This window comes from Cheilinus undulatus, linkage group 1 (assembly GCF_018320785.1).
Source record: "Cheilinus undulatus linkage group 1, ASM1832078v1, whole genome shotgun sequence".
NCBI classification, from domain to species: Eukaryota; Metazoa; Chordata; class Actinopteri; order Labriformes; family Labridae; genus Cheilinus; species Cheilinus undulatus.
Window position 1 is genome coordinate 15,535,401 of NC_054865.1, and position 12,625 is coordinate 15,548,025.

At 39.1% G+C, this 12,625-nt stretch overlaps 1 protein-coding gene across 5 annotated transcripts in view; it reads right to left on the reverse strand.

The window, feature by feature from the left end:
- Positions 1 to 12,625, reverse strand: part of LOC121507593 (multiple C2 and transmembrane domain-containing protein 2-like) — a 99,085-nt gene that overhangs the window by 67,231 nt on the left and 19,229 nt on the right. For all 5 annotated transcript variants that reach the window (XM_041784022.1, XM_041784021.1, XM_041784024.1 and 2 more), the window contains exon 2: positions 9,382 to 9,955. In XM_041784022.1, coding sequence (XP_041639956.1) covers positions 9,382 to 9,906 — 525 coding nt within the window. In that variant the 5' untranslated portion in view covers positions 9,907 to 9,955. The remainder of the gene's footprint in view (positions 1 to 9,381; positions 9,956 to 12,625) is intronic.

A 12,625-nucleotide genomic window follows, 5' to 3' on the forward strand; every position in this document is an offset into this window, starting at 1 on the left:
TGGATTCACACCATGCAAAAGCATTTGTAATGAAATAATAACAATCTTAAGAATTACTTGTGACAGCAATTAGAAACTGACAACCATGCTATAAATGTAGACTGTGAGGCATACAAGCATGTCAATGTCAGTGTTAATGTTTGGTGTTTTGATTCAAATTTTCACGTTTACAAAATTATAATAAAAATAGAACAAATGAGTTTTTTGTATTCATGGGAAGAGAGAACAGTCGGCACAGGTGGACCCTAACATGCAGTTATCATCAGCAGGCCTGTCCACAGAATTAGCTGGGCCCTTGAAAAGACCTTGAGAACGGGCTCTTCCCAGTTATGATTTATTGATTATATCAATGCAAGTGTTTGGTCAGTAGCATTGCTGCTAGCATTCTCACTAAGAGTTCCTTCATTTTGAAGCTGAATTGTGTGTAAAGCTGCTATTGCATTCTGATGTTGGACTTATTTATTTATTCTACTTTTTAATTGCTTTTTACTATTGTTTGCCTATTTCTGCACCTTCTTATTGCAACTTTTAACACATTTTTGCCACTTCATGCCCTTTTATTGTCAATTTAAAGTAATTTTGGTCATTTTTTGGGTGCCTATGCCAGCTTACACCCGTTGTTGCCTCTTCTTTTCAAACTTTTTATCCAGTTTTTGCTGGCTTTTTCCCCTTTTTGTCAGCCCCAATCTGGACTTCTTTACTGTGACATGAAGCCACCTGCAAACAACCTATTGATAAATGTTTGATTAGAAATGTGCATTTCAAAGAAAATCACTGTCTTAATGAAAAAAAAAAAATCTTATTTCTCACAAATGAACAGGGATGTGCAGCTTAGTCTGGTAGCTTGATGCTAAAATGTAATGGAAATTGCCATATACAGGGTAGCTGATGTAGGTCTGTGCTGTAGTAAATGAAAATAAAGGAACGATCTATTTTGCTTGAGAATGCAAATTTTGAACATTGTTTCAATGATACTTTTCTTAACAATGTTAAATAAGTAGTTTTTAAAGTTAAAAGATGCCTACTTGGTTACTTAAGGTACATTCATATCAGGCCCAGTTGCCCTGTATCATGCTGAAGCTTGTCTAGCCTCCCCAGGTCCCTGCTGGCCTGCACTCACATTGCTCCAAGCAAATAGGTTGTATCAGTTTTAGGTCACATGCTTGCGTGCTTTCATAGGCAATTGTGCAGTGTTGAAGCCCACCTTTTCTGTGTAAGAGTAAAGGAAGTGTATGACACTTTAGCACAGTATGGAGCAAACTGAACTTTAGGGCTCAAGCGTACTTTGTTTGACCATTTTTCATCTCTGTACCAGAATTATCTTTTATTTGATTTGATTATAATTGCATTATGAAGTATTGTGGCATCCCTAGTTGTAACTGTCAGTTTCTGTAGCCTTGCAGAGACTTCTAATAGTTCCTTGTCAACTCATGAATTTACTGAATTAGCATAACATTCATAACTGATAGATGGTGCCATCCACTGAGCATAGGAATAATGGCTTAGTTTATCTTTTAGCAAGCTTACTCCGGAAAAAAAGGGAAATAAATTTAACCAATAACAGTTTAATTATTTCATTAGAACTGCATTAATCTGTGGGATCTCGCTAGAGTAGGCATGTTAAGTGTTCTTTCCTTTTGTTTATTTTAGGGAAAGCTTTTAAGAGCCAAAGAACAAAGTCTGAGTCGGCATGAGCTGAGAGCTTACTGTACTAAATGTCATCACACAGGTTGGGGTGCAATCACACAACATTCACTGTTTAATGTCTTCCTTGAAAATCACATTTATTTCCCCAGCAAAGATCTAATGTGGGCCGTGTATCACTTCTTGTTCTACAATAGGTCTCTTCTGAACTGAAGCAACAATAAAACCAGGAATAAAGGAAAGAAATTTACATTAAACTATTTTTGCACTGTCAAATTATTCAAACAAATGTGGGTTTAATCTCCGTCATGAGGAGATAATAGGGAGCGTTGTTTTCCTGTTTATTGTGACACTAAAAGATGTGAACTATACACTTGTTATCACCTGGCGCTGTATTCCTCATTGTTAAAGATTAACTAATAAAAGGAAGTGTATTTGAATCAATTATAGTTTGGATATGCTTGGTAGGAATTAAATTCCTACCAAGCATATTCATATACCACTCTAACTGCAATCACTGATCTAACTATTGGTATGTGATTAATTTACTTCCCAGTAATAGATATCAGTTAACCACTATGCATGAGCATGAGGTCAAATCTACACATAAAATACTTTTTTTTCTCTGTTCAATCATGTGAAAAACGTGGATGTAAGATGAAGATAAACTGTTGATGAAAAGTAGTGTTTTACAAAATGTTTTAACTGCTGCATACAATTTTAACCAAGGTAATGATAAAATAAGTTTTAGACATCCTTTTTATGAACATTAAAAGCAAAAATTGTGTGAGTTTTGTGTAAAGAATCATAAATAAGGACATTTCTTATGACCTAAAAAGTGTTCCAAATAATCTTAATGAAAGGGAAATGTTTTGTACTGAGAACTCTTGGGGACATCTGGGAGAGAAAAAAGTATGGCGTCTGTACTACACACAGTGCGTTCAGAAAGTATTCAGACCCCCTTCACTTTTTTTGTTTTTCTAATGTTGCAGCCTAATGCTACAGTTGAAAACATATTTTCATTAATCTACACTCAGTAACCCAGCATGACAAAATAAAAACAGAAATTTAGAATTTTTTAAAATTTAAGAAAAATAAAAAAACTGAAACAGCAAATTTGCATAAGTATTCAGACCCTTTATTTTAATTTAAATTTAGCTTAGGAGCATCCCACTTCTCTCAATCCTGCTGACTGAGAGACTCCCTCCCTCTTGCTCTGGAGTTTGCAAAACAAATAAAAGTGGGTTTTTGTGTGTTCTGCACTGAGGAGAGGCTTCCATCCAGCACTCTGTCATAAAGCCCAGACCAGTGGAGGACAACAGTGATGGTTGTCCTTCTGGAACTTTGTCCCATCTCCACACAGGATCTCAGTCAGCCCAGTCAGAGTGACCAGCAGGTTCTTGGTCTCCTCTCTTACTGTGGCTCTTCATCCCCAATAACTTAGTTTGGTCAGGTGGCCAGGCCCTGGAAGAGTCCAGGTCATGCCAAACTTCTTCCTTTTGAGAATTATAGAGGCCACTGTGCTTTGGGGAACCTTCAGTGCAGCAGAATATTTTTTGTTGCCTTCTTCAGATCTGTTCCTGTCAACAATCCTGTCTCTGAGCTCTGCAGGAAGTTTCTTTGACCTCATGGCTTGGTTTTTGCTCTGAGATGCATTGTCAGTAGCTCGGTCTAGAAGGAACTGGGCTGGAAGGAACTGGGCTGGGAATCCGAAGGTCGCCAGTTAGAGTCCTGGTTGGACCATGTCCATGTGAGAGCAGCAAGGCCATCACTCTGTCAATGTGTGTGTAACATGTAAAAAATAGAGTGTAAACTGTGAATTTCCCTTAAGGGTATGACTTTACTGTTTTTTGTCTTAAAAATATGTTTGTACAACCTCTCTGTGTCACAGATATTCTTATCTATAGAAATCCTCTCATTTCTGCCTAACATGAGCTGCTCTCCACTCTGTTGACTCAACACACACCTTTGTGGCCATGTTCTTGCTAGCATGTAAGCCAGACAAAATGTCTCTTTCTTCCTCAACAAAAGACATAGATGCAGAGAACAGAGAGTTCAACAGGGATTGGATAGAAAAGTATGTGTTTACATCTGTTTGTGAAAGCCCATGTGTTTACTCTGCACAGACTGCATAAATGCATAATTGTACAAGGAATACAACTTGAGAAAGAATTTAAAGGCAGTTCTTGTTAACTTTGACACCACAAAGAAGATCTTGGGGCTGGCCTCATGTTACAAGCAACAATTTTTTGGACCATTTTTCAGACTTGTAAAGAACAAGAGAGCTAAATCAACAGCACTAGCAGTGGCAGGAATTTTAGGCAAAAGAAAAACATTTTACAGACACAGAGACTGTGAAAGAGTGCTTGTGTCTATGGAAGAGGCAAAATGCAGAAAGGTTTCATTGAGAGAAGTTGTAAAAATAGGACAGATCTCTCAGGCCCTCCATCAGGGATCATTTCTCAGGAACTGGTCCTCATTCTTAAGTTACCGAATAGCCCTGATGTAGACTATGCCTGGAGCCGGCCCGTCTGTTGAAGCAGGTGATGTGGCCACTTGGCTGCTCACGCTCTAGACGTGGAGTGTTTCAAATAATGTGAGGAAATGGCCTTCAGCTAGAATCGTTGATGCAGCAGCAATGCAAAATAAAACAATCGAGCTAGAGTCTCGTTGTGAAGTCTTGAGAGGCAAGTCTAAGTCAAGTCTCGAGTCACTTCTGTGGGTGAATCAGGTCTGAGCTTCAAACTTGAGTTCCCATCCTTGCATAAATATTAACTTACGTATCATGTTACGGTATATAGAGACCTTGAGGTCACATCAGAGCACGCTTGGAGCCATGGCATGTTCAGATTGACAGAACACAGCTGGACAATAATAGAGTTCATAGCCAGGCTTCAGCACCGAGCCGAGTTGAGTTTTTGCCTCTAAGATTAGTAAATGAGAACATCTTATTAATGCATTCATTCACTGCATAATGAACAGTATCGCATCAAAGCTGGCAAGAGCACACAATCTTGAACTGGAATTATCCCATTTCCAATGTTTTACTTTCTATGGCCACAAAATAATTACTTTTCTGTCATGGGAATGAAAGTTATTTTCTCACAGACATCATAAAGGGCTCTGTCCTTATGTTTTTTTGACATTTAATTTTTCAAAGATTAGTTTTACACATTTTTGCCTGTGACTGAGGGACAGGACAGTGGATAGAGTCTGAATGCAAAAGAGAAAGTGGACGATGACATGCAGGAACGGAACCACAGGTTGAAACTGAACCTGGGCTGCCTGCTTTGAAGACAACGGTCTCTGTACATAAAGCATTCAAATTAACCACTAGGTCACCACCCCTTTTGTGCATGATCAAACTTAGACAGCCTTCTAAATACTCCAAATCTCTTGAATGTAACTCTAAATCATTACAACTTAAAAAAAAAATCTGAGTGTGAAAAATAATCAGCATCCAATAAAAACCAGAATGATACTTTTCATAACAGCTGTGCAGGTGTTTTAGATTGAGTTGCACGGCTCCAATGGATAAAGTAGTCTCTCTTTTTGATGATGGATGATTGATGATGGAGAGAGCAAAAGATCATTGAGAGGTCAGAGGGTCACAGAGCTGAAACAGCATAATTGACAAGTAACAGTTAACTTTTGAGGTAATAATCCAGCTGAATAATTGAGCTTACTATTTTTGCAGGTCAGACTTCCTGTATGCCCAAGTTTTCTCTCACATTTGATCAAAGAAACAGAGCAGAGTTTGTCTAACTGGTTACTTCTTTGCCTCACAAAAGTCTCTTATTTGATTCAGCAGCTAGATAAATCAGATGTCAGCATAGAATTGAATAGATAACAACAGATACACAGTGCTAACCTGTATCTGTTCATGGCACATCAGTTGGCCAGTGTTTGTTTGGGCTGATATCAGCTCATGCCAATAGTAAACCAGAGCATCCATAGTGTCAAGCCAAAGAACCACTGACTGGTGCAGTGATATTACTGGATTTTGAGCAAATATGACTTTACTAGTGTCTACAGCCCTCTGTTTGCAAACCATTTGCATGTATATATGTTTATTCAGCTGTTTCTTTGATGTCTTTAGTCTGTGGCTAAATGGATCAGAGAATAATCTATTACTTGCTAGCTGAGGTACATTTGTAAGACTCTAAACTTATGAATTTAATTTGAAGACTAACACGATTAGAGACAACAAAAGATGGATTTCTTGATTTATGGTTTACAAACCTTAGACCAGAGCTCAGCGCCTATCGTGTAATGGCCTCTGAACTGTGATACATATCCTATCGTGGCCTGTGTCGGGATACGTACGTATCGTATCTTGCCTTCTAATCGTGATACAAAACATGTTCTGTTCTGGCCTCTGTATGGTGGGACATATCATATTGGGGCCCCTGTACTTTGTTACATACCATATCGTGGCCTCTGTAGAAAAAATCCACCCCTAGCTGGTACCAGTGAAATGACATAATCATATTTTCTACTCGTAGCTCTCATTTTCCATGGATACCCATTAGGGTTGCTCCGATTCTGCTACCAGTATCGGAAAAAAGTCCAATACTGCTTAAAATGCAGGTAGAGCCATGTTCTGAGTCAAATATAGGTCTAAAATAAAGTGCTAGTCTGCACAGTTAGTCCAGAAAGTTCACACTGGTATCGGATCAGTACACAGTATTGGCAGATACCCAACACCTTGGTATCAAAATCCTTTCGGGAAGGAAAAAAATGGGATAGGAACATCCCTTATACCCATCCCAGTGCAGGATTCCACCTCAGATAACGTCAATGATTTTCTATATCTGATAAAGCTGCTAAACATGAGACAATGCTGACACCATAACAATACAGCCTTACACTATGTTGTAATTACCCACGCCGATTAAATTGGCAGGGGATTATGTAAAGGGTTCCGTATCTTCACCAAACTTTCAGGGAATATTGGGATAGTGACAGGGAAGAATCGATTCAATTTTGGTGATGATCTATGCACACATTCGGTTTTTCTCTGACTTTGAAATTTTGAACACCATAGTGATGAAAGGAAGTGCGAGTTCCTTGGTGGCACTGCTTAGGCATGGGTCTGCCGCCTCAGACGGCCATTCTAGTCGATTATGTGTACTGTCTGTAAGGATGTACACTACTCAGTCCGATTGTTGCTCTCCCTTTTGCCTTTGGACAGATTATTAAACAACTTGCTGGTATGTCTACAACTATTTAACAACATGGCCAGCTTGGCAACAGACTTGCAGCCTACCTGCCAACTTGTAAAAGCCTGTGCAGTATTTACTCTAGTCCAGATTTTTGCTTGCTCACTATTTCTCCCTTTCTCAGCTTCATCCATCACCTCTCTGTTTCAATTTTTTTAACCTCAGCCTCTGTAACAGAGATGTGCTTACTTTAAAGCTGAGGGCGGCTGAACTATTGCTGCAAAGCCCTCCACACAACCAAAGTTACGTAGTGCTAAAAGCAAGTGACCAGGGCACTCTGTGGGCATGGGATGGATTTCTCTCTTCCTGCTAATTGTTTGGACAATTATTAAGGTGGAAATATTACAAATTGCTGCTTTAAGTAAGTGTTTCACTCCTGCCTATCATATCTGATTATTTCATAACTAACTTTAATGCCTTCCAACACCATATCTTGTTTATTTTGATTAGCATTTGGTTTTTTTTATACTTGTGCACAATTAGTAAAAATAAAGCGTAAACAGAAAAAAATACTGCAAAAGATTTTTTTTAACAAGCACATGCAATAACATAAAAATTGTCCAAATATTTTCAACATGACATGCAAGTTTTGCTCCTTTAAGTCCCCAAGCTGTGAGAAAGTAAAATTATCTGCTGATTCCCTCCTGTAATATTCTTAAAAACATCTGATTAGATAACATGATTAAGTCATTGATTATCTCATTGCTGTAGATCAAATCACAGTCAAAAAAAATAATAGCTCTGAAAGTGTACAGACATGACTATAGGAAATACTGCCTTCCTCCTTTAGAGTAAAGTAAACAAACAATCCCCAGGACTCAGGTGTACCAGGTATGTGACCACGCTAGTTCAGCACACATGCCACATCCTTGTCACAGCTGATAAAACAAAAATGCTTCAGAGGCGTAGTTGATTAAATCTAGTGCTTTGGCAGCGTAAAAACATGCGCAGTCATAGTTTACTCAGCGCTACTGTTGACTGTTGATTTTGGACGAGCTTTAGATTACAACTTCATCCAGCTCCTGCAAGTCAAACCTCTGGACATCCTGTGCAAACACACATGACACTACACACCCACAACTGTACACAAACCCGATGGTTCATGAGAAAGAAATGCATTATCTGCTTACCTGTCTTGTACTAGGAAAACAGTACAATACTGTAAGACGGTTGTCAAAACTTTCAGCACTTCTATGCATTTTGATGCCTTGTGTTATAAAACAACAGAATCTCTTTGGTAACAGTGATTGGTAGTGATAAGAAGTACCAAAGTTTTTAAAAAACCTTCAGAGCTTCAGTCATAGTTTAAGAGTAAAAATAAGAGGAGCAGCCTTCTAGTAGAATTTAACAGATGATTCACCTGGATAATGTTTGATAACTGAGGGGAAATATTTTAAAATGTCTGTGTTTGTGACAACTGAAGTCCCTATCTACACTGCAAAAAAGCATTGGTGACATTTCCGCATGCTGCAAATGCTATTGTGCAATTCAGACAGTACCTTCTCTTTCCATTGCAGCAGCCTCTGGTTTAAAGTAGGCATGAAGATTTAAGTTTCTTTGAGTTTGGATTTTTTCAATACTTCTCATTAAGATAACTAAGATTGTATTGTTGAAAAAAAAAAGGCCATAAAGTATTAAGAAGTTTTATTTGTTGACAATTTCAGCCTGTAAACAGGGGGACTGCTAGTGTTACTCAGTCCAAAATCCACATTTTCCAATACTCATAAGGCAATCATATTTTTGTATAATCATAATCTTTGTGTATGCATTTGCACATATGTCACAACACTTTGCAAACTCCTGTTTTTTAAACATGTTATATGAAAAATATATTATTATGACCTCATTATTAGCATTTTTTCACAGGGAATATGTTGACAAAGTGCAAGAGTTTGCCTGCAAATGTAGTAATAGTGCACAAGAAATTGGTCAAAATTTGGTGCTTAGGACTCAAGTTATTGTTGTGCATTTACAATACTCCAATCCTTTTTAACACCCTGATTATAACAAATACATCTGTTATTGTAGATGTCGGATAGGATCAAAAAGTTTCAAAAACCAGGACTAATCTTCAGTCATACTTAACCAAAAGCTGCCGTATGCAAAGAGATTTTTGTCCAACTTGTCTAAACACATTAATGCTTCAGTTCAGAAATTTTACCAATGATTTTGTGCAATATAGACTGTGTGAAGGAGTTTACTTATAATTTTGCTACTTGAATACAGGAAATCAAACACAATTTGGTGCCTAGGACTTGCATTTTTGTTACTGTGGTTTAGAAGCAGTTATCCATATCGTTTGGTTTTTACTACAACTGTCTTTTAGTTTTAAGTTGTGGTTTTGTGACAACTTTCAGCCCTAATTGCTCATTCTACTGTGTCTGAATCCCCAGAAGCCTTAGATGTTAAATGACGCATAAAAAGTCCAAATCTACATGAGTATCCAGGTGTATGTTAGGACCATCTGTTAGGTGCTTCTCTATACTGAGTCAACATTAAGCTGCAGTGTCTGTACCTGTAAGCTGTCCTTGGAGACCTCCACAGAGGGAGGGTCTGGGCTGTAGACAGTCATCATCTCGGGCAGGCCGAGCTCTTCAGGCTCCATGCCTCGAGCAGCTTTGTAGTTTCTCTCTGGAGAGCTCTTCTCCTCCTCATAAATGCTGCTGAACGACTCCTGAGAGGAAGCCCAGTCAGTGCAGTCTATGGGCACGCTCAGCCTGTGTTCACTCCACCCTGCTCCTCCTCCATCTACCACCTCCCTCCTCAGACCACTCCCACCTCCTCCAGGGCTCCTAACAGGCTTGTTGAGCGGTGATACTGGGCTGCTGTAGCAGGGAGAGTTGTACTGTTGGAGCTGCGTCTTGGCGGTGATAGGAGTGTACTCCTGCCTCATGATCCTGATGTCAGGGACAGAGGAGCTTATCCTGTGATCCAGGCCATGCTCGCGTGGGACGTCCAACTTATTTGCCTTGTCTCGTCGCAGGTGTGGCATAATCTTCCTGCGGATATTCCGCAGCACACCTGGCTTTTTAGAGTCCATGATGGGAGGGAGGATTGGTCTGTGTCTAAGGTCTGGACATCACTGACAGCTGAAGAAAAAAACCAAGACAAAGAGGAGTCAGCATTATCTAAAGCATTGACTAACTCTTAACAAGACGTTTCATGTTCTTACATCCTTGGTATGCAAACACCAAAGTTAACAAAATCCTCCAGCTTGTATCTCATGAAGTCATAGACATCCAGTTCAGTAAACACTAAAACAGCTGAATGAAATCTATAATCTATAAAGAGGTGGTGCAGGGGAGCTTTTGCACTACAGCATGTGTAAGCCTTATTCAGCCAGGCCCATTCCTACTTGTTTCAGTGCAATGCTAACCCTCTGCTGGCCAAAACTTCACATTATTGTGACAGTGTTCATCTTTCATCAAACTTTGGTCCGTAAATGCCATTCCCAGATACAAAGTCACTACTAAATAGCTTGAGCTGTAACTAAATGCAACTATGACTCAGTGGCAACCCTCACTGTAGTGTCATAGCATATTTACGGAAAATGCATTATGGGCATACAGTTCTCTGCAAAGATGAAATTTACAGCTGATATATCGGCCATACATATCAGCACTTTAAAAGTTTTATCAGCCTTAAATATCTGCAAAATATAAAGCTGTATCACCAGGTTCAGGTGGGGGCCTAGAGCGCCACACACTCAAGGGGAGCCACCATGAACCTTGAATATTTTGATGCTACAAATATGCTAAAAAAGCATTAGTTTGAGCACATTTTATAGAGCTTTTTAATGTTAAACAATAATCTGCAGCCCCTTAATGCACAGAAGACTACAGTAGATGCTGAAACTATCACCTCTTTGTAAGAAATAGGGTATGTTGTGAATTAGGAATTAATTTGAACGGAAAATCAATTCTGAACCCAATCGTGAACCCCGGAATAGGAACTGAATCGAATTATCAGATACTTAAAGATTTCCATATCTACAGAAAGGTTGATACTTCGATCCACACCACATGTTGAAAAAAAATGCAATCTGCATTTTTGGAATATTGATATACTGAAAAGCAACAGAGCTTCGAAAATGACATTTGCATATTTAAACAAAACACCTGCAATAAGAAGAGAGAGAGAGAGATGAGTGTCTCTTACAGACAGGAGAGCAGGTGACACTGTCTAAAATGATGTCTGCTGGTACTAGTAAGAAAAAAAACAGGAAACTACCCAACATTCTGAGAAAAAGACTTCTATATTTACTGCAGTGGTAAAACTGTTATCTACAAAATCTTAAGACCAGTTGAAAAATTGCAAGATTTCGCATTTTGCACTGTTGGATCTTAAGAAGGTTCTAAGTAGAGCTTCAAAATGCAGAAAGAAGAAATGGGAGCGAGACAAAAAAAAATATTTGAGTAAGAAATTTATTGAAAACAACAATTAAACTGAAATAGGCTGTTCATCAGCTGATCAAAAGTTTAAGAACACAGCCTTTAAAAGACAAAATCTGCACAAAAATGTGGATTCCATGTCATTTTCTATCAGGTATTCACACTGTCATGACTTCCTGATGGCAAAGGAAAAAAAGCTTTCTGTCTTTGATCGTGGTCAGGTTGTTGAGCTGCATAAGCAAGGCCTCTTGCAATGCACCATCACTGCTGAGGTTGCAGTAAGACAGTCATTTTGAATTTCTTAAAAGATCCTGAGGGTTACAGAACAAAAAAGTCAAGTGGTAGACCCAAAAAATTTCACTGGCACTGAGCCGGAGGATCCGATTGTCTGTCTGTCAAGACAAGGGATGATCCTTGACCCATATTAAGACCGTTACTGGTGCTGACTGCAGCCCAATAATCATCAGACGGCATCTGCGAGGGAAGGGCTTAAAAAAATGAAAACGTCTTCAAAGGTTTTGTCTCCTCCAATGCCACATAATTGCCCGTTTGGACTTTGCAAGGGAGCACCAAACATGGGACATTGAAAGGTGGAAGAAATTTTTATTCTCTGATGAGAAAAAATGTAACTTTGACGGTCCTGATAGCTTCCAACGCTCCTGGCATGACAAGGAGATCCAACTTGAGATGTTTTCTACGCTGCACAGCGGAGGGGGCGCCATCATGATCTGGGCTGCTTTTTCCTTCAATGGAACAATGGAGCTTCAGGTTGTTGAGGGGCATAAAATGGCTGGCTATGTGGAGATGTTGCAGCGGGCATCCCTCATGACTGAGGGCCCTCTTCTGTGTGGTAATGACTGGGTTTTTCAACACTACAATGTTGCAGTTCACAATGCACGCCTGACAAAGGACTTCTTCCAGGAGAATAGTGTTTCTTTTGGACCATCCTGCATGTTCCCGTGATCTAAATCCAACTGAGAACATTTGAGGATTGATGGCAAGGAAAGTTTACAAAAATGGACATCAGTTCCAGACAGTGCATGCCCTTTGTGAAGCAATCTTCACCACTTGGAGCAACGTTCCCACTAGCCTCCTGGAAACACCTGCATCAAGCAAGCCGAAATGAATTTTTGAAGTGATCAACAAGAACGGTGAAGCTACTCATTACTGAGTCCTTTTTTGAAACTTTTATTTCTGTTTTGAGGGGTTTTTTTTTTCTTTGTCTTTTTTTTTGCTGTGGTCTTAAACTTTTTATCAGCCAATGAACAGCCTATTTCAGTTTAATTGTTGTTTTCAATCAATTGCTTGCTCAGTTTTTTTTTTGTCTCGCTCCCATTTCTTCTTTCTGCATTTTGAAGCTCTACTTAG